At 46.8% G+C, this 25,981-nt stretch overlaps 1 protein-coding gene across 3 annotated transcripts; it reads right to left on the reverse strand.

Moving 5' to 3' along the window:
• Positions 1-2,985: 2,985 nt before the first annotated feature.
• On the reverse strand, positions 2,986-20,912 carry ACCS (1-aminocyclopropane-1-carboxylate synthase homolog (inactive)). 3 transcript variants are annotated; one of them, XM_017858119.1, is made up of 15 exons: positions 20,828-20,912; positions 19,599-19,886; positions 16,183-16,242; positions 13,681-13,751; positions 12,503-12,572; positions 11,636-11,702; positions 9,855-9,952; positions 9,312-9,389; positions 8,453-8,553; positions 7,716-7,805; positions 6,165-6,210; positions 5,913-6,054; positions 3,912-4,054; positions 3,650-3,803; positions 2,986-3,532 (listed from the first exon to the last, which is right to left on the reverse strand). In XM_017858119.1, the coding sequence occupies exons 2-15, from the start codon at positions 19,884-19,886 to the stop codon at positions 3,435-3,437; spliced, it is 1,506 nt and encodes a 501-aa protein (XP_017713608.1). In that variant the 5' UTR covers positions 20,828-20,912; the 3' UTR covers positions 2,986-3,434. The 3 variants fall into 3 exon arrangements, 2 of the variants coding, with proteins under 2 accessions (XP_017713608.1, XP_017713607.1); XM_017858118.1 differs by lacking the exon at positions 20,828-20,912 and adding an exon at positions 20,215-20,806; XR_001882588.1 differs by lacking the exons at positions 5,913-6,054; positions 20,828-20,912 and adding an exon at positions 20,215-20,809 and having other exon boundaries at positions 2,989-3,532.
• Positions 20,913-25,981: the final 5,069 nt, after the last annotated feature.

Below are 25,981 nucleotides of genomic sequence, written 5' to 3' on the forward strand. Positions count from 1 at the left end.
AAAAAAAAAATTAGCCGGATGTGGTGGTGGGCGCCTGTAGTCCCAACTACTTGGGAGGCTGAGGCTGGAGACTCACTTGAACCCAGGAGACGGAGGTTGCAGTAAGCCAGGATCGCACCATTGCACTCCAGCCTGAACAGCAAGAGCAAAACTCCATCTCAAAAAAAGAAAAAAAGAAAAAACACACACACACACAGTTTTCACAAGCACATGCATTAGCTGGAACAAAACAAAGGAATGATCAGGCATGGGACTGAGTGACAACTATGATACATCTTGAGGCATCTGCGAAAAAAATGATCTTGAGCTTCTATTTTCCCAATCTCCTGGAGGCTGACCAAAGACGAGAAATCTAATAGGTAACTCTTCTCCAATAAAGCCAGGACTCCAAAAAGCGAACTCCACAGAATGAGGCTAAACCAGAATCACATCCTTTCCTCCCTCTTCAAAAGACTGCAAGGAAAGCTGTCTCAAAGCTTGGTGTTAAAGGAGGGAAGTTAACCTGAGAAGTTGTAACCAAAACTGGCTCTTGCCAGACTAGATTTCCAGACCAAATTCACAGCAGCTGATGGAAAAAAAAAAAAAAAACCTAAACATTTAGTTTGAAGACTGCCATTGCCTCTAGTTGCCTGGTAGAAATAAATACAAAAACTCTCTTGAGGAATCTGTCTTCATCTAAGACTTCAAAGAATTCCAACAAATAAATTTCCCCCAAAAATGAACAGCTCACCAAAAAATCACTAAACCCACAAAGAATCAAGGCATCAGACAGAATACCAGAAACAAACCAGCCAAGATTTCAGACACTGGAATACTGGAAATACATACGTACGTACATACATACATACATACATACATACATAGAAAGATGCATAGAGATATATAAAAGTAATTGACCAGGTATGGTGGTTCCCGCCTGTAATCCCAGCACTTTGGGAGGCTGAGGCAGGCGGACCACTTGAGGCCAGGAGTTCGAGATCAACCTGGCCAACATGGCAAAACCCCATCTCTACTAAAAATGCCAAAAATTAGCCAGGCATAGTGGTGCACACCTGTAATCCTACCTACATTGGAGGCTGAGGCAGAATAATCACTTGAACCTGGGAGGCAGAGGTTGCATTGTGCTGAGATCATGCCACTGCACTCCAGCAGTCCAGCCTGGGCAACAGAGTGAGACTCTGTCTCAAAAAATAAACTTATTATTATTATCATTATGCTTATTGAAATGAATAAACGAGCTTGAGGTATAAAGAATAACTTTTAGAACTTCTACTAATAAAAATATATTTGCTTAAATTTAAAACTCAAATAGATTAAAGTAGATTAGACTCAGCTAAAGAATTATTAAATGGAAAAATAGACCAAAACAAATTACCCTGAATGTAGCACAGAAAGATGAGAAAGAAAACATGAAAAAGAGATTAGAAGACATGAAGACAGAGCAAGTTGATCTATATCATACATTTAATAGGAATTCCAGAAGGAGAGAAGAGGCAGAATGAGGCAGAAGAAATATTTGATGAGAACTTTCCAGAGCTGCTGAAAGAATCCACAGATGCAAGAATCCCAATACCCAAAATAAGATGAGTAAAAAGAAACCATCAAGATATATAATAGTAACACTGTATAACATCAGTGATGAGAGTATGTTTCAAAGGCATTGAGACAGAGGAAACAGATCACCTTTGAAGAAGCCACAGACTGACAGCAAGTCAGAAAATAACTATTAACCTGGAATCCTATACTCAGTGAAATTCTCTCAACAATAGAGCAAGCCAGGAGTGGTGGCTCATGCCTGTAATCCCAGCACTTTGGGAGGCCAATGTGGGTGGATCACCTGAGGTTGGGAGTTCAAGACCAGCCTGGCCAACGTAGTGAAAACCTGTCTCTACTAAAATTACAAATTAGCTAGGCATGGTAGTGCATGCCTGTAATTCCAGCTACTTGGGAGGCTGAGGCATGAGAATCACTTGAACACGCGAGGCAGAGATTGCAGTGAACAAAGATCGCACCATTGCACTGTAGCTTGGGCAACAGAGTGAGACTCTGTCTCAAATAAAATAAAATAAAATAGAGCAAAATACAGATGAGCAAAAACTGAGGGTTTATCACCAGCAGACCCTCATCAAAGGACACTGAAGTGCTATACTCCAGGCAAAAGAAAAGTGATCTCAAAAAGAAGTCTGAGGCCAGGCATGGTGGCTCACGCCTGTAATTCCAACACTTCAGGAGGCCAAGGTGGGTAGATCACCTGAGGTCAGGAGTTCAAGACCAGCCTGGCCAACATGGTAAAATCTCATCTCATCTCTACTAAAAATATAAATATCAGCCGGGCATGGTGGCAGGTACCTGTAATCCCAGCTACTCAGGAGGCAGAGGCAGGAGAATCGCTTGAACCTGGGAGGTGGAGGTTGCAGTGAGCCGAGATTGTGCCACTGCACTCCAGCCTGGGCAAAAAAGTGAGACTCCATCTAAAAAAAAAAAAAAAAAAAAAAAAAGGAAAGAAGGAAAGCATTGGCTTCCAAGCAGGAGTGTCAGCACATGGGAAGGCTCCTCAGGGCACAGCTTTATGGTCAGATCTAGAAGCTCATTTAGCCTCTGAATTAAGGCACCCCTGAAAATGGGGTAGGTGGCCCTTATCTGCTCCTTACAGTAGAAAAGCCAGCCTTGGTTAGCTTGGCCTCATAGCAGCCTCAATTCAGGGTTGCAGCACCAAATCTTCCCCCAACGACCAACACTAGGTCACTCTGCTTTGGGGACATCAGTGAAGGCAGCTCTTTCAAAGGAAGAGGGAGAAGGAGTTTCCTGGAAATTGAGGGACCACTTCAGCTCCCATAAACATGCCTCTCCTGACTTCCACCATAGAGTCCTGTTCACCTCGTCCCAAGCAGAAGACGGTCCCAGGATCCCGGTGTGCTGTGAGCTCAACTGTCCTAAATGTGGGGAGAACAATCTGAACAAACAACATTCATTCCATTCTCCTCGGAGTTTGGAAGTTATCACTTTTTTTTTATTTTTCTGCACACTCTCCTGTATGTGCTGTTCCTTTGACTCGTTTCCATGGCAACAAAGAAAGAGGAATAATGGTGATATCAGAAAGAAGGTACAGGTTGTTTGTTTTCTTTTCCCATCCTCAGGAGGGCTGAGGCTCTGGTTAGAAGCAGTCACGACTCCTCTATTCTAAATAACTCACAATGGAGACATCTGGACTCTCCCAGTTTTGTTTAATAGGAGAGAGGGAGGGCCCAGGCTGAACTATAGCTTAAGGAGTTTCTCACAGCTACAGCAAAAGGCAAGAAACAGTTCTTTAGGCACAAAGCCAAGTTAGACACCTTCCTGGCAAATGGCACATCCACAGTCGGTCTTCTGCAGCCCCGGAACACCCCAGGTCCACAGTGGCTGCTGGGCCCTCTGGCCACGAGGCAATGACCAGCTCACCTGCGTTGGTCACTTGGCTCCTGGCTCTGAGAGGGAGGGGGGTCTTCAGCCACTTGGGATTTGCCTGCAAGCACCTGCCGGACCCTCTGCATCCCTGGGAAGGGGAAGTGAGGGGCCAGTTGGCACTGATGGCCAGGTGGGTGGGGACAAACAAGCAGAGGCCAGAGTGAAGGCTGCAGTTAAGACTGGGTTGGGAAGGCAGGCTGCTTACCCAGGCAAAGCCGGTGGGCCTGGTCTGAGAAGACAAAGCGAAACCAACCAGGCTCTTTACACTCGAAGGCCTTGCCGAAGGACAGCAGCACCTTGTTGTCCAAAAAGCGGCGCCAGAGCAGCATTTCCTCCTCAAAGGTGCCCTTGGGCAGGTACTGAGAGGGTGGAAGGGGCTCAGGACATAGCTGAGACCCCTCACCAACTGCCCCTCACCTGCTAGAGGCCTGAAACTCCCTCCCAGTCTGCACCTCCACCGGCATTACCTTTCTCAAGTCAACCCAGATGAAGAAGCCGGCCCCACGACTCAAGAAGGGGATCCCCAACGCCCTGAGCTCTTCCGAGACGTAGGTGTGGGCAGCCTTGAGCCGGGCATGGTTTTCCGGCAGGTACACCTGGTTGATCCAGTCTGTTTGGGTGAAAGAGAGGCCAGAAGATCAATCTCCCATCAACCCTCTACTTGGTCCCGCTAGTCTAAATGCTGTAAAGAAAAAGGCCATAAGCTGCCAGGATGCTATTGAGTCCCTCCTCTAGCTAGCTGCTGTGGTGGGGAGGATTATGAAGGGGAGGTCAAGAAGGGATGGAAATTCAGCGTTCAATGTAAAGCACCTTAAACCTAGATACTCAGCCCTGACAGCTCCGCATCCCACACTCCCTCAGGAGTCCAGAGCACAAAGTCCCCCAGGATAAAGAATCAAACCCAAGGTTTATCTAGTTCTAAAGTTCCAGAGTGATCCTTTGTAGTCCCACCAACCAAGGTTCAGATCCCATTGTGGCCAATGGCAAGGGTGGGTCCTTAGGCAACTTCACCTCTCTGATCCTCATTGTTTGTACTTTTTGTTGTTGCCATACAGTTCTAAGAATTCTAATATACGTATATGTTTATGTAACCACCACCATAGTCAGGATGCTGAACAGTTCCACCATCCTAAAGAACACCCTGATGCTGTTTACAGTCACACTGGCCCCTTCCCTGCAAGCACAGATCTGTTCTCCATCACTACAGTTTTGCCTTTTCCAGAATGTCATTGAATTGGAATTATATAGCATGTAATCTTTTAAGGCTAGCTGCTTTCACTCAGCACGATTCCTTTGAAACTATCCCATGTTGCCATGGATTTTATTGCAGAGTAGTGTTCCATTGAGTGGATGGGCCACGGTTTTTGCATCCACACATCTGTGGAAGGACATTTGGGTTGTTTCCAGTTATGGGTGATTATGAATAAAGCAGCAGTTATGGGTGATGATGAATAAAGCAGAGGTTTTTGTGTGACCATCAAGGTCAATATCTAGGAGTAGGATTGCTGAATCACTTGGCAAGTGTATGTTTAACTTTATAAGAAACTGCTGAATTCTTTTCCAAAGTGGCTGAACTACTTACACTCCTACCAGCAATGTATGAGACTTCCAGCTGCTCCTTATCTTTGTCAACACTTAATGTTGTCACTATTTTTAAAACTTTTAGCTACTATAGTGAGTGGGGTAGTATCTGGTCCTCATTTTCCTCATCTGTAAAATAATAAGGAAAATATAGGAACTCTTGCTTCCTAGGATTCTAAAGAGAATGAGATGATACAGCAGGTGCATTTGCTAGGCTCAGTAAATGGTGGCATTGACAGGTAACCTTTCCTATTTAAACTCACTATTTGAATCCAGGAATAGAACAGATTCACAGGAAGAGAGATACTTCCATTACAACGATTTTCCTTACAAGCTTCTGCTCTGTTTTTGTTGTTGTTGTTGTTGTTGTTGTTAAAGACATGGTCTTACTCTGTAACCCGAGCTGGAGTACAGTGGCATGACGAAGGCTCACTGTAGCCTCGACCTCACAGGCTCAAGTGATCCTCCCACCTCAGCCTCCCAAAGTGCTGAAATTACAGGCATGAGCCACCATGCTCGACCCTGCTCTGTTTTTTAAGTGCTCTCAGCTAATCATAATGAGTTCACATTAATCAAGTGCCTATTATATTCCAGGCACTATTCTAATTGAATTACAAATCACACTAACCTGTTACAGGACAGATACCATTATGATCCCTGCTTTACAGATGAGGAAACTGAGGCTCATACAGATAAAGAGGTGAAGCAAAGTGCCGCATGGCCAGAAAGTGACCAAATAGGGTATGGACCCAGTCTGGGTCCAGAGCTGGTACTCTCTAACCCTACCCTAAATTCTTCTCATACAAGAAGCATCTATGATTCCTGGCTGTTCCCAGGATGCCTCCAACCCTCCTCCCATTTTCAGGTCACCAGGCCCAAGCAGTCACCACGGTCCCGCAGCAGCTGTGCCATCTGGTACTGGACCAAGCCACTGAGGCCGTGGTAGCGGCAGAGGGAAGCCACGGCAGTGGCCACGTCCTGGTTTTCTGTGTACAGTGTGCCAAAGCGGACCCCAGACATCCCAAAGTCCTGCAGGAAGAAGCACCCTAGGTGGTGGCCAGCCCTCCATGGAGGAAGCTGCTTCCACCCACCTCGCTGCCCTCCCACCCTCCTGACACCAAGGCCAGCCAGGAACTCACCTTGCTGGTTGCCCACATCACGTGGGTCCTCTGGGGGTCAGGCAGCCTGTAGAGAGCACAGCGTGGGAACAGAGGCAACACAGAACTATGGGAACCCACATGTGTTTGGTTGAACAAATGAAGAGATGGGTGGTTGAATCTAGTTTTGGATCCGGGACAAGCCCTGGTTTCATCTCTTTGAACCACCCATTCCCATGCATCCTTTAGAGCAGGGGTCAGCAAATGACTGCCCGTGGGCCAAACCTAGCCTGCTGCCTGTTTTTTGTAAATAAAGTTTTATCGGAACACAGCCATGCTCATTCATTTACACAGTGTCTGTGGCAAAGTTGAGTGAGAGAGCATATGGCCTAGAAAGCCTAAAATATTCACCATCTGGCCTTTGCAGGAGAAGTTTGCTGGCCCCTGATCTACAGCCTCACTCAAATGTCACTCATCAAAGAGACTTTCCCTAATCACTCCCCCTGGGACGAAGCCAGTCAGGTACCCTAAACAGATCCTCTCACAGCTCCCTGGACTCTCCCTTTTAGCATTCATCATGGCCATAATCCAATGGCTGGATGTGCATTTAGCTGCTAAAATGTTTTTTTCTGGCTAGAAATTAAAGTTCCACATAGGAAGGGCCTATGTCTTTCCTGTTCACTGTTGTATCTCCAGCACTTAGCACAGCACCTGCCATGAAATCGATGCTCAATTTTTTTTTGTTAATGACTAACCAAGTATCATGGACAATCACTTTTTGTCTGTGCCTCACTTTCCTAATCCAAACAATAGATGGGATTCACAATCCATGCTCCATTCACTCCTCAAGGCTTTGTGAAGATGAGAAGAGAAGGCTAATGGAAAGGACTTGGCAGGGCTGAAGCTTCTGGACAAACAGCAGGAACTGTTAGAATCCCTGAAGGTCAGATTCACAGACGGCACACATGACCTGATCCCCACTTTCTTTTTCTTCCCATAGAAACAGAGTCTCTCTACGTTGCCCAGGATGGTCTCAAACTCCTGGGCTCATGCAATCCTCCCACCTTGGCCTCCCAAAGTGCTGGGATTACAGGCATGGGCCACTGTGCCTTGAGGATGATCTGCTCCAAGTGGTCCCAAAGGTATTTTGGCCACAAATGCTTTGCTTACAGTGAACCTAATGAAAAACCCCAAAATGTAAATATCCAGAGATGTTTGGCACATGCAAGGGACTCCAGAGGTGCTGAGTGAATGAATGAGTGAGTAAATGAATGAATGAAAGAATAAAACTGGAGTGACTCTGGAGGTAAAGGAAACAGCAAACAGGCCATTTTCCCAACCACTCAGCCCTAACTTAAGGAATCCTGAGGCCGCTTCTTGGAGTTCTCAGAAATTCCACAGAATAACTTGAAAATCACTAATCTAGCCCAACCCTCCCTGCTTCTCATTAGGAGATCTGAGGACCAGTGGGATCAGCTGGGTGGAAATGGAATTGCTCTGGGCAGGCCATGCCCCATGGGCTGAGCCAGAAAGTGGTCGGGGCTCCGTGGGATAATAGGGGCTGAGGGAGTTAGCTGAGTCGGGGAGCCTCACCTTTCCAGGCTTAGGACACTGCGGTACCCAACTGACTCCTCAAACACGGACAGCATGTAGACCTCATCCACAATCACATGCAGCTTGTGCCTGGGGTGAGGCAGGGGGTGGGGAGGAGAGACTTAGTGTGTAGGGCAAATGCGTCCCGCAGGGTGGGGAGGCAATACATCAGAAAACCAGAGGGGCCAGGGTCTAGCCCCGGGTTACCAAACTTGCTTTTTCCAAAACACCTTTCTTTGACCTATTTTTTCCAACAGAAAGCCATACACATAGAGCAGGTGACAGAGGAGCTTTTGAAGCACTGTAGGGGAGAAAGGGAGCCCTCGGGCACCTCCATGGAGGGGCAGGGACATGCACAAGAGCTCGAGTCAGAGAGACCCAGGTTCAAGTCTGCCTCCACCCCTCACTTGACCACACTAAGGCTCAGTGAGCTGGGCGTGATAACAGCATCAGTACCTGACCGGTTTGTTGTGAGGATTGTATGAGGCACATAAAGTGCTTAGCATGGTGCCTGGCCCCTAGAGTGTGCGATAATTGATAGCTATTGTTATAACGAGCCAAAGAGAAAGAGGAATGGCATCCCACAAATCCCTGCTTCCCCACTCTACTGCCAAGGAAGGGCCAAAGCGAGTAGCAGCCCACAGTGGGGTGAAGAGAGTAGAAAAACCTGCACCAAACCCACATTGGAACCCCAGGCTGCCCAGACACTGTGTCGGGGCCAGTGTGGGGTACCTCACCTCTTGGCAAATACCAGGTACTCCTGCAGCTCTTCCGGGGAGTAGATGTCACCCAGAGGGTTCTGGGGGTTGATGAGGATGAGGCCTTTGACCTTCACACCCTGAAACCATCCATTAGGGTAGGCGACCCTCAGCTCTTCCCCAAGGCCAGAGCCACACAGTCAAAGGGGGCTGGTCACTGGAAGGCTCCCAGGGAGATTTGAGGGGGACATGTTCATAACACAACATGAAGCAAACAAGCGGGACACAGAATTACATTTGCAGCATCAGATAAAGGCAGAGGACAAGGACCAGAGAGAAATGTGTCCACATGCCAGTAGGTTACCTTTGCTGGTAGAATTTTGGGTGGGTCTTTTGCAGTTTCAAAATTCCTACAGTGAGTATGTATAGCTTTCATGACCGAAGTAAAAAAATTAAGTAGATTTTTGAAAAGTAGGCGGGAAAGGAATCACTGGAATACTGGTCTCTGCTCTTCTTTGGGAGTCCTCAGGTCCCCTCAAAGTGAGCAAGATTGCCCCCTCAAATGACCAGGGAGATTCGTTAAGCCATAGTCTCCTACACTCCACACTTGACTCACTGAACCAGAAGCAGACGGATCAGCGATGGGGGTATCCTTAGTGACGTTCCCTGGTTGATTCTCTGTGAACTGAGGTCTAAGAGTCTGTTTTGAAAGGGAAGACCCTCCCTGGGCAGGGTTCTGCCTGACTCCCAGAATAATTCTGTGCTACCACCCTACCTGTCTGTCCTCATCACTGAGTACCAACCCTACTCCTGGGAGGAGATCAGCCACAAGAAGAGGGGTCCAGGCCCTGCTCAGACCCACCCACTCCCAGCCTTGGGTTTGATTTGATCCCCAGACCTCAGAGTGAGCTTCTCGCAGGGCCGTCTCCAGCTTCTCCACTGTGAGCTGGAAGGGGCGTGTGTCTAGCCCAGTGACCTGGAAAAAGACCCATCAGAGCCACCAGCCACATTCAGTGACCACTGCCCCCCAAAACACACATGAACTCTCAGGTCTCTCCTCCCCTGTAAACCCCAGCCTCCTCAGAAGAGTCTCTGGAAAAGCAGGTAGGCCCCCCCCTTACTGCCATCCACCCCCACCCCATCACTTCAGGGACCCCCTCATCACTCTCGGGTGCTATGCTTAGGTCTGCCCTGCTCTGTTCCCACCTCACTGTTTCTGGGTCTGGCTCTTGGCTTCTACATCAACCCCAGGGATCTCAGAGACTGGAACTTTGGAACCACTGGGGATCCCAGGCACAGGCAGCCATGTGGCAACAGAAGGCTCCATTCCCTACTCATCACAACCCCAGAGCCCTCAGCATGGACGACCCTCAAATTCAGACTCAGGAAACTCTTGACCACAGGCACGCCCAGGTTCCACCTGGGAAGCCAAGACTCTTACCTCACTGTCCAAGTAGACATAGGCCAGTCGGACGTTGCCGTAGAGACACACGTGCTGTGTGATGGCGCCATAGTAAGGGGTGGGGATCAGGAAAGCCTCTGGGGGGCAGGAGTGGGTGAGGGCCTGTCACTTTCTGGCCAGAACACCCCAGCCCCTCTGTCCACTGTCCCCACTCCCTCTCCAAGCCTTTAACTTCCTTGGGGACCATTTGGGGCATGCTTGCACTCTCAACTCCCAAAACACTTTGGAAAGCTTGGATCCACTGAGATCAGCCCAATATGGTTTGGCTGTGTCCCCACCCAAATCTCATCTTGAATTATAGCTCCCATAATTTCCATGTGTCACGGGAGGGACTTGGAGGGAAGTAATTGAATCATGGGGGCAGGTCTTTCCTGTGCTGTTCTAGTGATAGGGAAGTCAGTCCCACAAGATCTGATGGTTTTATAGAGGGGAGTTCCCCTACACAACCTCTCTTGCCTGCCGCCATGTAAGATGTGACTTTGCTCCTCATTCGCCTTCCACCATGATTGTGAGGCCTCCCCAGCCATGTGGAACTGTGAATCCATTAAACCTCTTTCCTTTATAAATTACCCAGTCTTGGGTATGTCTTTATTAGCAGCATAAGAACAGACTAATACAGCCCCCTTTCTAATTATTAACAGTTAACATTTGCTAAGCACTTAATGATGTGATGGGAAATGCACTGAACATTTGCTTCTATTTTATCTCATTTGCTCCTGACAGTCTCCGAAGTAGGTACTATTTATTATATCCTAACTTTATAGATGGGGAAACTGAAGCTTAGAAGGTTCCTGTTCTTGATTGTTCTGGAATGGGCAGGAAATTGCCTATCATATCCTTACAATGAATCTCTCTTTGATGGTTCAAATCCTGGTTACTACCTCTCTTTGTGTGACTTTGACAAGTTAACCTCCTGTGCCTTAGTCTTCTCATCTGTAAAATGGAGATCATCATAGAACCAACCTCATTGAAGTATTGTGAGGATTAAATGAAATGCTCTGCATAAAGCCTTAGGCCAGACCCTGGAACATAGTAAGGGGTCAATAAATGTTACTAATAATCTCATTATTAATTAAGCTACCATGAATGGGTCTCTTTTCCTTGCAACCAATAACCCCTGACCATAACTGATTCTTAAAACAATCGGCTCTTGCAGCAGGCACTGCTGGCTGGCTGCCCACTCAACAGCCATTCCAATATCCTTCCGTGCTAAGACAGCACCAGTTTTTTCAGGTATGACCAACAACATGTTTAAGGAAGGTTGGCCTTCCCCTAGCCCTGGGGGACAAACCACATCCGGTTTCAAGCAACCCTGGTTTTCTTAGTCCCCTTTGCCAGGGACCATTTTGGAGACAGGTTTATGAGTCAATTCTGGTCAGGAAGATAGAAGGGGGCCTCTTCTGGGAAACAGCATCCCTATCCCCATCTCCTGATAAAAAAGAGACAGGCACGGCACGACCACATCCCATTCTTCCTGCTCTAAGACACACTGTCATGTGATGATGCAACAGCCACCTTATGAGCATGAAGCAGCCAAGGTCATGGCAAAGAGAAAGCCCAGGACCCTAACATCACACTAACTTCCCCTGGAACTGCTGACCCCCGGGTGCTTTGTCAAGCCACTTATTCACACCCCCTGCAGTCTAGTATATTCTAGTGTGCCTGAAAGCATACTATTGCAGCCCTTGAGGCCAGGCAATGGGGGTCCCTGTAGGCACAATGGGGCTGTCAGTGCAGGGCAGGCCACAGAGATCACTTACCCCCAGCCTCACACAGCACCGTGGCCAGAGCAGAGAAGAGCGAGGCACCACCATTCAGGACAACCACCTAAGGGTGACATATCCAAGGCATGAAGATAAACCAGTTCCAGGAGTGGGCGGGGACACGCAGCCTCCCAGGAAAGCACAGAGGGAACGCCAGGCCCTGCCTTGGTGCCACCTGGGGCTCTGTCACAACAAAGCCACTAGACTAACAGCCAAGCTCATCCGTGTGGACCCTGCTCCAGATTATCTGAGCCAGGAAGAGAGGGCTGGTCACTAAGAGGGTCTTGCCTGAGGGTGTGGAGGCAGAAGGCCCACAGAACAACATGGGGTGGAAATTGTACCCAAACTCTAAACATCGAGGAGGGAGAAGGTATTCCTAATTCTACTTTGAAACAAATCAAAACTATGTGAAGGGCAGATCTCAACCCCAGCTTACTCTCAGGCCAGCCAAAAGGTGGGGAATGGAGGCCAGGCTTAGTGGCTCACACCTGTAATCCCAGTACTTTGGGAGGCTGAGGTGGGCAGATTACTTGAGGTCTGTAGTTTGAGACTAGTCTGACCAACATGGTAAAACCCCATCTCTACTAAAAATACAAAAATTAGCCAGATGAGGTGGTGCACGCCTGTAATCCCAGCTACTCGGGAGGATGAGGCAGGAGAATCACTTAAACACAAGAGGCAGAGGTTGCAGTGAGCCAAGATTGCACCACTACATTTCAGTCTGGGTGACTGAACAAGATCTGTTTGGAAAAAAAAAAAAAGAAAGAAAGAGAGAGAAAGAAAGAAAAGAAAAGAAAGGAGAAAAGAAAGAGATGGAGAGGGGAGGCAGGAGAACAGGAAGGAGCAGTGGAGGGGGCTACTCACATTCTCTGGTCTGAGTGGCGCTGGGCTCTTGCAGTAGAAAGACAGGAACTTGGCCACTTCCTCCCGGAGGCTGAAGATAAGACAAACAGGCAGTGCTTGCCAGATGGTCCCCAACCCACGGTATATCCCAAAGCTCCTCTGGTGAATCCTCAGACAGCTGCCATCACTCTTCCCTAATTTCCCACGATGGGGGTGTGGGTGCATCTGTCTCCACTCCTTAGCACCCACCTTCTCCTCCCCACTACCCACATGCATTGCAGTGGACACCCCACCGCACCTAATCAGGTGATTTCAGGGATTATCAAAAGTAACACTCTCTATGGAGATCTAGCTAATTATACTAATAAACATTATTACTACAATAACTATTAGCACTATTATTGTTGCTCATATTTTTTGAGCATTTACCTTATACAAATGTTATTTAGAAAATTTTTACTTACTCTTCATAATAATCCTATGATGTGGCTACTACTATCATTATTATTATTATTCCCATTGCGCAAAGAAACAAAAACTGAGATTTAAAGGAATTAAGTCACTTGCTGGTAAGAGGCAAAGTCCACACAAGCCCAGTGGTCTGACTCCAGGGTCCACCACCCCAATGACTACACTAGAAGAACACATGCTTTGCAATCAGCCTTGGGATCAGGTCCTGCTCAGCCGCTGAGCCCTTAGAACAGTGTCCCCAAGCAAGTGTTCAACAAGCACAAGCTACTATTAGTGTTACTTACCACCTCCCCTTTTAGCATTAGGAAAAGGCCCCAGCCAGCTACCCCAACAGCAATTATGGCTTCTCTAAAGCTACCAACAAAGCAGGGACAAAGACTCCTCGCCTGAAGGCCCTCCCCATGCTACAGAGCCAGGTTCCCAGAAACCAGACTAGAGAGCCCCTGTGCTGAGGTGGTACTGGCAAGAGACCCCAGGTCACCAGGTATCCGGAACTAGGCCCTCAGCCTACTGCAGGCTTTCTCAGCCTCCCACTACTGATGTTCGGGGCCGGCTCATTCTTCGTGGTGGCGGCTGTCCTGTGCATTGTAGGAAATTTAGCAGCAACCCTGACCTCTACACACCAAATGCCAGGGGCACCTGACTTCCCAGTTATAACAACCAAAAATGTCTCCAGACATTGCCACACATCCCCAGGGGGCCAAACTCACCCTATGGCAACTACTTACAACAGATGTCCCCTCCAGTCAGCGTACTGCAGCAGGGACGGCTCCACTCTCTGTATGTCGCTCTGACTCAGCTGGGGACAGACAGGGAAGAGCAGGGCTGAGGGCCGGCACTGCTACCTGCATCCACAGCACAGGGCAGGTAAAGCTGAATGCTTGTTCTGCTCATCAGAGAAACCGTGAGAGGGGCAGACAGTGACAGCTTTCTCATACCTATGTTCCAGGTAAGGAAACTGAGGTCCAAAAAAATGAGGTCACTCAGCCAAGGTCACAGAGCTGGCGAGTGGCAGAGCTGAGACAAAAACCCCAAATTTTTGACTCCTAGTCTGGCACTCTTTATACAACACTGCCACCTAAAAAAATTGGAGGGGTGGGTTTGCAGAAGCAGTAACGGGAGATCACACTGATCAGCAACCCCATGGGGTGACAGAAGACACTGAGAGCTAGAACCTCAATCTTGGCTCCAACTTCTACAGGGACTTAGGCCACTGTCTTCCTGTAAGCTCAGCTTGACCTCACACTTTGGAAAACGTAGCAGTTTCTAGACCACCCACTCCCTGACCAGGTGCTAGGTTAGAAACTCCTACTCTTGTAGGCACTTTGTCAAAGAAGGGCCAATGCAGGGGCCTTGCGCACTGAGGCCAAAAGGAAGAAAAGGAATCAGCCACTTCTACATAACTGGGTCCAGCCTTCGCCCTCTCTCCCTTCCTCCCTTAGAGCCACAATGTCCAATATGGTAGCCACTGGCCACATGTGGCAAATGAGCATTTGAAATGTGGTTCAACTGAATTAAGACACACTGGATTTTGAAAAGTTGGTAGGAAAAAAGTATGTAAAATATATCATTAATAATTTTTTTTTTTTTTTTGAGACGGAGTCTCACTCTGTCGTCCAGGCTGGAGTGCAGTGGCCGGATCTCAGCTCACTGCAAGCTCCGCCTCCTGGGTTTACGCCATTCTCCTGCCTCAGCCTCCCGAGTAGCTGGGACTACAGGCGCCCGCCACCTCACCCAGCTAGTTTTTTGTATTTTTTAGTAGAGACGGGGTTTCACCGGGTTAGCCAGGATGGTCTCGATCTCCTGACCTTGTGATCTGCCCGTCTTGGCCTCCCAAAGTGCTGGGATTACAGGCTTGAGCCACCACGCCCGGCCCATTAATAATTTTTATACTGATGACATGCTGAAATGGTCATATTTTGAATATATTGGGCTAAATAAAATATATTATTAAAATTAATTTTTACCTGGCATCTTTTTTATTTTTTTAATAGAAAATTTAAATTGCTATATGTGGCTCACCTTTTATTTCAGTGCTTAGCTGCCTGAGAAGGAGAAGCTGGCTTTAGGTAAAACAGGCCTTTAAAATCTATTCCCTGGCCAGGCACAGTGGCTCACACCTGTAATCCCAGCACTTTGGGAGGCTGAGGCAGGCGAATCACGAGGTCAGGAGTTCGAGACCAGCCTGGCCAAAATGATGAAACCCTGTCTCTACTAAAAACACAAAAATTAGCCGAGCATGGTGGTATGTGCCTGTAATCCCAGCTACTTAGGAGGCTGTGGCAGGAGAATTGCTTGAATCCGGGAGGAGGGGGTTGTAGTGAGCTGAGATGATGCCACTACACTCCTGCCTGGGCAACAGAGTGAGACTCCATCTCAAATAAATAAATAAATAAAATATATTCCCTATAAGCCCTTCCCCTTGGGGTTGAGATTTGTCACCTTTGGAAATATGTTCCTTTGGGTTAAGCATTGCTGTCTCTACAAACCCAAACTCTGCCACTGCCACCTTGGGAGACACATTTATTAGACATTGTCAGTGGTTGCTAAGATGGCTCACCCCAGCTCAAGAAATCGGATTATAAAATTTCAGAAATGTTTCAAGCTGTGGTAAATCAGCCACTTTTAAAAAGCAAATTAATATAAACGGACAATGAAATAAATTATCTTACAAACAGGTGATAAGCACTCAAACATCATCGCTTCCTGATTTGCTAGTACCTTTTACTATCTATGCTTTTGAGGTCAGTTCTGTCTACGTGTCTATATGGTGAAAATACTACATAAATGTGCCCGTGCACCTCTCTTCCAACTCTACCTGCAGTGATATCACAAGAGGAGGTTGAAATTGGCCATGGTGGGAGTATTTACACTATGGAAATTGGCAAAGCTACACATCAGGGGTTTATTTTTGTCCCCCTGAAGAGCTACTTGCTAAATATCTACACCACAAAGCACTGAGTGTTTCCCTCTGAGATCAGGGGACCCAACACAGCAGGAGGGACTGTGTGAAATAAGAGTCTGCAAAGATGAAAAAATAGGACTAGAGGGGGAAAGTAACTCACTTAAGATCACACAGAAAACTGTCCCAAGGTAGGCCTGGAACCTGGGTCTCCTGATTCCCAGGCCAGGGCCACTGAGCCAAGCAGCAGGCTCCTGTTGGGAAAGCATCCCAGGGAAGACAGCTCCTCGGAGCTGGTGATGCCCCCCAGAGGTGCCCTAGGACTTACCCGCCAGGACAGTAGGTCAAAGCAGAGTTTGTTCTCACTGACACCCAAGTTGATGATGCCCTGGAGATGAGAGGCACAGAGGCAGGGTTAGCATGGCAGGTGGGTGCCAGTGAAAGGCCCCAGGAGCCCATGGAGGCAGCAAAACAAAATGGGAGCTCTCTACAACCCCACCCTTTCAACCACCCCTCCTTGCTTTTGCTCAAGATGTGCCTTCTGACCAGCTGCCTGATTCCATCTTCCCATTTCTAAAGCTCTGTCCAAATGCCATGTCCTCCAGGAAGTCCCCCCTATAATGCCACCTGGAAGGGATCTTTTCTTCTGCATCCCACAGCTCTTGATCTGTCCCCTTTAGAGCACTGGTCAGTTTCCACCTCAGGTCACAGGGATTGACATACACACCATATCTCCCATACTGAGGGTAAGCTCCCTGAAGGACAGATGTGTGCTGAAGACACCGCCATGTCTCTGGAGGGGCTTAGTGGGACTCAATACACATTTACAGAATGAAAGAATAGAGAGGGTATATTGGCAGTCTGGCAGGAACAGAAGCAAAGGTGGGTGTAGATCAAGAAGAAGTTCCTTTGCCAGTGCAAATACTCCCCCAGGAGACCCTGCAACATTATACAATACCTTGATCCCCACTCCATAGGCATTTATTGTCATAGGAGAGGCTGACAGGCATAACCCGAGCTCTCCCTTACAGAGTCCCCAGGGAGACTCGGTGCAGGCCTCATGCACAGCTAACTGCTGACCCCTGAGTTACTGCAGGGGAAGTGAAGGAAGGAAGATGAAAAAGTAAAACCTGAATGAGCTCAGACTATGACAAAATGAAAGGCAATGCTCCTTCATGCCCTGGGAAGCAAGCTGGGAAGCTCCTCCAAACAGAGTCAATCTATTCACACATCCTGGCAGCTTTAACTTTAAAACACATGCACAGTCCAACCATGTCTCACCCTCCACTGCTGGGACCCTGGTATGACCCACCATCATTTCTTGTCTATATTATTACAACAGCTTCCCTCCTCTCTCTGTGCGTTCTCTTACCTGCCAAGTCAAATCTCCATACAGCAGTCCAAGTCATCTTTCCAAACCCCAAATCAGATCACATTGCTCCTCCTTTGAATACCTCTTATTCCACTTTGTCCAAAATCAGAAGGCTCACCAGGTCCTCTGGCCCTACAGGATCTATGACCTCCACCACCCCATCACCTTTCTGACCTCATCACCTGCCCATCTTGGTTTTGGCTTTATTCCAGCTCCAGTGGCCCCTCTGCTGTCCCTTGAACTCGTCAAGCATGATCCAAGCCTGGAGCCTTTGCACTGGCTCTTCCCTCTACTGGGAATGCTCTTCCCTAGATAACTGCATGGCTCACTCCCTGTGGCAGGCAGCCTCTAAGGTCCCAGCCTCCTGGCATTCACACCCCTTGAGTGTGGGCTGGGCCTAGCAATGTGCTTCTAATGAACAGAATAGGCAGATGGGGTGGGATGTCACTTCTGAAGTCAGGTTATAAAGAGTCTAAGGCTTCCATCTTGGGTACCCATGACCTCACATTCTCTCTTGAATCACTTGCCCTGAGAGAATCCAGTTACCATGTCATGAGGCAATTCTGTGAAGAAGCCCACATGGAGAAGAACTGAAGCCTGCCAATAAGCATGAGAGTGTCACTGGAAGTAGAGCCTCCCACCCAATCCCCTGGCTCCAAGTCAACCTTTCAGATGAGACCACAGCCCCAGCTTTATGGCACCTTCACAAAAGATCTTGTGGCTAGGCACGGTGGCTTGGTCAGGCACAGTAGCTCATGCCTGTAAACCCAGCACTTTGGCAGGTTGAGGCAGGCGGATCACCTGAGGTCAGGAGTTCGTGACCAGCCTGGCCAACATGGCAAAACCCCATCTCTACTAAAAATACAAAAATTAGCCGGGCACAGTGGCACATGCCTGTAATCCCAGCTACTCAGGAGGCTGAGGCAGAATCACTTGAACCCGGGAGACAGAGGTTGTGGTGAACCGAGATTGTGCCACTGCACTCCAACCTGGGTGACACAGCAACACTCCGTCACAAAAAAAAAAAAAAAAAAAAAAAAAAGATCTTGAGCCTGAGGCATCCACCAGGATTCCTGAACCCCAGAAATTATGCACTGTTATTTTAACTTGCTAGATTTGAGGTCATTTGTTATGCAACAATAGATAACTAATACAATCCCTCTCTTTTTCCAGGTTTCTGCTCAAATGTTCACCTTATTAAAATAGCCTTCTGTGACCTCCTTCTACTTAATAGCAACATCCCCAGCCCACCCATCATTCTCTGTCTTCTTTATGTTTCTGTCTTCCTGTCTTTCTGTCTCTGTCTTCCTGGTTTATGTTTCTCTATAGTATTTACCACCACATAGTATATATATTTTTTCTCTGTCCATTCACTGTCTGTCTCCCTAACTAGCATATGAGCTCTATGAGGATAAGAACTTTGTTTCTGTTCACATCTATATGGTAGATGCTCAACAAATAAGGATTATTAAAGGGTTACTGTAACAACTTTCTGACTTCTGAAGGCATTATGAGAATAGCTTATATTGGGGACAGAAAATATTAATAATAGCAGCTATCATTTATTGAGTAGCACTGTGCTAAAAACTTCATATACTTGCTCTCATTTAATCTTGACTCTTCTACACATTAGGTATTATTATCCCATTTTATTTTATTTTTGTTTGTTTGTTGTTATTTTGAGACAGGGTCTCACTCCGTTGCCCAGGCTAGAACGCAGCGGCGTGATCTTGGCTCACTATAGCGTTGACCTCCAGGTTCAAGCAATCCTTCCACCTCAGCCTCCCCAGTAGCTGGGACCACAGGTGCACACCACCACACCCTGCTAATTTTTTTATTTTTATTTTTTTGTGGTGATGGGGTCTTGCTATGTTGCCCAGGCTGGTCTCAAACTCCTGGCCTCAAGTGTTCCCTCTGCCTCAGCTTCCCAAAGTGCTGGGATTACAGGCGTGAACCACCATGCCTGGTGTCATTATTTCATTTTAGAGATAATTTAAGATTCAAGGAAGTGAAGTAACTAGCTCAGCAATAAACAACCTATAAGTAAAACAGTTGCGACCTGAACCTTAGTTCTGCCCTAGTTCTAAAGCTGGACAGTTGACAGGTCATGGGTCAGAATCCATAGAAGAATATTGTGTGGCTCTTGAATTCCTCCCTCACAAATCAAGGTCCCCTATATTCCAAATGGACCATTTCCTGATCCAGGCAGTACACTGGAGCCTCTCTAAACTACATCAGAAGCCCTCTTGGAGGTCAGAGGACCATAACTCCAACCTCACAAGAGCAGGCTGGATGCTGCCTTATTGGTCAAGGTAGGGTACCCCACCCTGCAGTTCCCTCTTGGGTGCCAGTGGGAGGGGACCTTAACTCACACTGGGGTTCTTGTTCTCATCATACTCATCCATGTGGTAGGTCCTGTAGCCCTCCTCAGCAGAATCCCAGAACCATTTAATCATTCTTCCTCTAGAGGACAGGTAGGAGGTATCAGAGGAGAGCATGGCAGGATCACCCACTCCAGGGAGCTCTGGCAGCTTCTGGTCCAGTTTTCTGGAGCATTCTCCTTCCAGATCATCCCCATGGCTACTGCCCAGGTCCTGCATGCAGGTGGGGCCCAGACAGGTGGTGGGAGCACTGAAGTCCTTTTGAGGAAGTGTGAACATCTGCAAACAGACAAAATTCACAGGCCTGCTCAAGGCATTTCCACAACACCAAGCATCAGAAAGGAGTTGGAGTCATGGGAGTTCCCTTTCTCTTATTCCCTTCCTTTAGGTTTATGCACTCATCACTTCCTGTGTCCCTTAGTTGTAACCATATGTGCAATGACTTCAACAAGAAAAATCTGTTAAGGACCTAGTATGTGCCAGGGACTGCACTTGCCATATTTATATGACTTTAATGTATTGCTGCTTTAGCGTGTTCTACTTCTGCGTAAGCTTTTCACTCTGCAGCCTAAGGGGTCATCAACATTCTTTTTCCATCCTTGCTCACCTCAATTACCAAATGCCAGATTAAAATTTCCTGAGTTAAAGCAGAGCATCGCCTGGGAGTCCTGGGGGTCTTGTGGTGTAAAGGGTAGGATGAGATCATGTGGTAGTCTGAGGCGGATAGTGGGTGGGAACCGAGGGGAGGGAGGAATGGGGGTCTCCATAAGTGCAGGCACCCCAGGCAGAGCTCCAGTGACTGCCTCTTCAGTCCTGAAGAAAAGAGGTGTGGACACCAAGAAGCGGGTGGTCTACTCCTGCCCGCAGGTGTGAACTCCTTCACTTCTCTAAGCCAGTTTAGTTTCCTCATCTGCACAGTGGATATAAAAGTAACCACCTCGGTTTGGCCGTGAAGATACAAATATATGAAGATACAAATATATGGGTTAGTGACAATAAAGTACTTAGAACAAATCCTGGCTGATGACAAAAGTTCAATAAAATATGAGTCATTAGAGCGTAAGTAACTCCTCGCCAATTTTCCAGTCCTGATGCACAACACAAGCTCTGATACACCGGGTGCACCAGAAACTCAGGGGGTACCCGCAGTTAAAGTTTCCTCTGCCAAGTCTTCTCAGCGGGACTCTTTAAATTGGCTGGGTTCTCCCGAGAGCGCTCACCTCCAGCTCTCCCGACAGCCCAGGTCCGAGGAAGTGCAGCACCGTGGGCGGAAGCCGGGGTGGGAGCAAAGCCTGGGATCTGGGAGCGGCGGGGTTCGAGCCTCCAGGCGTCCAGCGGGATGGCGGCGAATCCACAGCCAGACACCCGCACCCGATTAGGCAGGCCTTGGAATCCCGCAAGTGGGGCCTCTACCGCGCACGAAGAACCGAAATGGCCTTCTACAGGGCGGAGGATGTCTCGCGAGAGAAGGCTCCAGGTTTCCAGGCGAAGGAAGTGTGATCGGTGCCAAGGGATTCGAGACGGAAGGGCAGAGGCTTTTGCAAAATGCACACAGGGAGGCCTGAACCGCTTCCTCCTCTTCAAAGTAGGGGATCCCACCCACTTGGCGGAGCTGGAGGAGCTGGCACTCAGCAGGCGCGCATCACGTGTCGGTTTCCTCCGCCGGTAAACGCCCTCCGTCCGGCTCGTTACGCACGGGTGAGGACAGCGCCGCCCTGCGCTCAATGCGCTCCGACTAGGAGACTGAGGGCCATCCGCCCCGGGGCGGGCTTCCTGGCCTGCTCAGGGCACAGTTTGTTCCCTCGCAAGTCAGGCCGGGTGCCGTCGCGGCGGGGCCTAAGCTTTAAGGGTCGCACACGAGGTCGGACCGCGGGACCAGGAAAAGGGAAAGGGGCCCCTTTCAACGAGGAAGGGGCGGACCGCCGGTTCCCACCTCCACTCTGGGTGGCCTGCGTGTGCGCAGCCGCCGCCGGGCCGGGTGGAGTCAGTCACCTCCCTCTGCCACCTGGCCTTGGTTCTCCAGTTTTCAAAGGAGGTTAGAGCCACAGAAATTTCTTGGCCGGAGTATGCTTGGCTGCGGCCCACGCAAAGGGCTTTTTAGATTCGGGTGTGAGCATTCTTGTGGCCTTTCATCGCAGCTTGTCATTTCTGCCCGTTTTATTTGTAGGGGATTTTCTTTAGCCCTCATAGGTTCTTAGTTGGGGGAGACTCCGGTTACAAAAGACAAATTAACAAGAGAAAAACAAACACAAATTTACTGACATGTATATTTCATTTATACATGAGAAATACGAAGGGAATGAGTCGTTCTGGAAGAGGTGACTTTGAATTCCATTTTTTATAGCATCTTCAATAAAGAACAGTAATTTTTTTAAGTTACAAGACAAAGAAATAGGACTTGGAGTCTCTCCAGGAGGCAACTTGTGAGAAGGTAGAAAACACACACACACACACACACACACACACACACACACACAAAACAAAGGCCAGTTAGTCAAGCTTGTTAATGTAAATTCCTCTGATACCATCTCCAGGCCATAGGGGTCTAAAGTAGTCTTCTCTTCGTTCTCCCAGGTAGACAGAGGGACAGGATACCTTTTGTCTTTGTAAACCTATGTCCTACTTTTAGGCAAAAAGGGCCAGGGTAGAGAGCTTTCCTGAATCTGCTGCTGCTTGTCTTTAGCACAATCCTTCATGTTTTGGGGAGGCATGTCCTGGTCTCCCACATGTGGCTGCAACATTTGTTGAACTCTGGCTAGGCGTGGTGGCCCACGCCCGTAATCCCAACACTTTTGAGAGGACAAGGTTGGACCATCCCTTGAACCAAGGAGTTTGAAACCAGCCTAGGCAACATAGAGAGGCCGTATCTCTACCAAAAAAAGTTTTTTGTGTTTTTGTTTTTGTTTTTTTGAGACGGAGTCTCGCTCTGTCGTCCAGGCTGGAGTGCAGTGGCAGGATCTCTGCCCACGGCAACTCTCGCTTCCCGGGTTCAAACAATTCTTCTGCCTCAGCCTCTGGAGTAGCTGGGACTACAGGCGTGCACCACCACACCCGGCTAATTTTTGTATTTTTAGTAGAGTCGGAGTTTCACTATATTGGCCAGGCTGGTCTTGAACTCCTGACCTCATGATTCGCCTGTCTCGGCCTCCCAAAGTGCTGGGATTGCAGGCGTGAGCCACCACTCTCAGCCAAAAGGTTTTTGTAAATTAGCCAGACATGATGACATGTGTCTGTGGTTTCAGGTACTTAGGAGGCTGAGGTGCAAGGATCACTTGAGTTCAGAAGGTAGAGGCTGCAGTGAATATGATCGTGCCACTGCACTCCCACCTGGGTATTTGCAAAACTCTGTCTAAAAAAACAAAAAAAAAAAAATTACATGTATGTGTGTATATATATAATTTTTAAAGTATTTTTCAAACTTTGCCTAAGATCTACATATTCTGGCAATGGGTACAGTGGGCACCCAGTCCCAGGTACAGCTGCAATCTCTGAGGTGCCTTGAATGGGAAAATCTTCTTCCCCCATGGAAGGATATAAGCAGAATCTCTCAATACAGGTATGGCTGGGAAGGCATGGCTGTCTTCTGGCCATTCCACTTCTTGTCTTCACTTTTACCTTGCCACTAGCTAACACTGTGACCTCAAGCAACTCTCATGACTTTTTTGGCCCTGAATGTTTTCTTCCGTAAGATAAGGAAGTCATCATTTCCCTCTATTTAAATCTTAACTCTATGTAATTCGCATCTCAGTGAACGCCTGTTACGTGCCAGGTTTCTGTAAAGTGCAAGGATACGATGATGAGCAAGACAAACCAAAGCCTGCATGACCGAATGGGAAGGCCGACTTACAATGTGGGGACTATTTAAAAAATACTATTTACTGGATACCATGGAAGCATACAGCAGGGGGATTTAACCCCACCAAACAACAAACACAGGCATTTGTCCTACGTAGAAGACATACACACACATTACATTAAATGTGAATTGACTAAAGATCAATTAAAAGATCATCAGACTGGATAAAACAGCAAGAATCGAGCATATGGTGTGTGTGCAGGAGACACACTTTAATACAAAACAAAATGGTCAAAGGTAAAAATGGGAAAAAAAATACCAAGCAAATAATCATAAAAAAAGCTGATGTGTTCATATTGGTATCTCACATAGTAGGCTTCAAGACAAAAATTATTAACAAAAATAAAATGGGGCATTTTATAATAAAATGATTAATTCATCGGGATGACAATCTTAAAAGTTTATGCTCCTAATAAAGCTTCAAAATACATGAAGCAGAAACTGACACAACGAAAAAGAGAAAAGACAAGTTCATAATTATAATTGGAAATTTTTATACCACTCAGTGATAGAATAAATGGATCAAAAGACACTAAGGATCAGAAGTTTTGGACATTATACAAAAATTTAATCTAATTGACATTTATAGAACACCATCCCCAATGCCACAGAATATACTTCTTTTCAAATGCAAATGAAACATTAAGATAGACCACATGCTATAAACAAATTTGGCCATAAACTGTCTTAATAAATTGCAAAGGATTGACACCGTAGAGTACATTCTCTAGTCACAATGAAATTAAAGTAGAAATCAATAACAAAGAAAGCTGAACAATCCCCAAATATTTGGAAACTAAGTTACATATGCTAAGCAAACCATTGATTTAAAAAAAGATATCACAAGGGAAATTAGAAAATATTTTGAATGATTAAAAACCAGCAGACCAAAGTTTATGGAATGTAGCTAAAATAATGCTAAGTGAGAAATGAATCGCTTGTAATGCATATATTTGAAATCGACTTAAATGATCTAAGCTTCCACATTAAGAAGCTAGAAAAAAAAGAGCAAATTAAATCCAGAGTAAATAGGAAGAAATAAAGAGCAGAAATGAAAGAGAAACAATAGAGAAAAATCAATGAAACCGAAAGTTGGTTCTTTGAAAAGTTCAATACAATTGATAAACAGATTGACTGATCCAAAAAACTCATTTTGTTGCAGAATTCTGCTCCTTAGTTCAGCTAAAACCGGGTTCTTGTCACACCACGAGGAAGGATTAGGAACATGGACACATTGAAGGGTGAGGGGAATGGAATTTACTAGGCGAAAAGGAAAAAAGAAAAATACTCTCAGCAGAACGAGAGGGAGTCCTGCTAACGGGCCCCCAACTCACAGATTGAATCCCAGGCCACCACACAGGAATTGCGGAGGCCAGGCTCCTCCACTCGGAGCATGGCCGCAGCTTCCCTTGCCTCCATCTTGTTCTTCCAGTGCACAGATGGGTTGGAGATTTCTCCAGAGACCCTCCCCTTTATCTCCCTCCTGCATGTATCAATTTCATTATCAGGAAAGGAAAAGCAGATAAAACTAAAGGTCCTATATATATATTAAAAAGGATAACAGAATATTTATAACCAATTTTATGTCAATAATTAGATGAAACAAACTTTATTGAAAGGCACAAATAACCAAATCCGATATAAGAAATAGAAAACTTGAACTGTCACAGAAATTGAATTTATAAGTAAAGCCATCCCACAAAAAAACAAAACAAAAAAAAACTCCAGGCCCTTATGGTTTTAAAGCTGAATTCAACCAAACATTTAAAGATTGAAGAAGTTTTTGGACACAAACTTCTAGAAAATTAAGGAAGGCACGGTTTCGCTAACATCTATGAAACCAGTATTAATCATGATATTGAAACGAACAATTCATTATAAAAATATATATATATATATATAGAATGATGTCTCTCTTGAATGTAAAATTCTTAAAATAGCAAACCAAAGTCAGTGATATATAAAAGGACAATGCATCATGATCAAACAGGGTTTATTGCAGCAATGTGAAGTTGCTTCAACCTTAAGAAATCAATGTAATTTACTACATTGATAAGAGAAAAATCATATCTCTATAGATGCAGATCAAAAACATCTAACAACATTGAACCCTCATACATGGCAAAACTCCCAGCAAACTAGTAATAGAAGGAAACTTTGTTGGATGAGGGGCAGAATGAAAATACAGTAACATACTCAAGAGCAGAAGACTGCACTCGATGCTGCTAAGACTGAGAACAAGGCAAGCTGTCCTCTCAACCACTTTTATTCAATATTATACTAGAGTTTTTTAAAAAAGAACAATATCAGTCAGGAGCGGTGGCTCAGCTTGTAATCCCAGCACTTTGGGAGGCCGAGGCAGGCGGATCACTTGAGGTCAGGAGTTTGAGACCAGCCCAGCCAACATGGTAAAACCCTGTCTGTACTAAAGATATAAAAATTAGCTGGGCGAGATGGCGCATGCCTGTAGTCCCAGCTGCTCAGGAGGCAGAGGCAGGAGAATCGCTGAACCAGTGGC

This window comes from Rhinopithecus bieti, unplaced genomic scaffold (assembly GCF_001698545.2).
Source record: "Rhinopithecus bieti isolate Rb0 unplaced genomic scaffold, ASM169854v2 scaffold_46101, whole genome shotgun sequence".
NCBI classification, from domain to species: Eukaryota; Metazoa; Chordata; class Mammalia; order Primates; family Cercopithecidae; genus Rhinopithecus; species Rhinopithecus bieti.

What these genes read in the sequence shown, in the direction of transcription:
- ACCS (XM_017858118.1), bottom strand. Translation starts at nt 20,517, where the DNA reads ATGAGGAAACTAAACTGGCTTAGAGAAGTGAAGGAGTTCACACCTGCG. An exon ending in ATGAGAACAAGAACCCCAGT is followed by an intron (nt 16,243 to 19,598) that starts GTGAGTTAAGGT and finishes TCTCATCTCCAG; the next exon opens with GGCATCATCAACTTGGGTGT. An exon ending in TGCGAGAAGCTCACTCTGAG is followed by an intron (nt 8,554 to 9,311) that starts GTCTGGGGATCA and finishes GGATGGTTTCAG; the next exon opens with GGTGTGAAGGTCAAAGGCCT.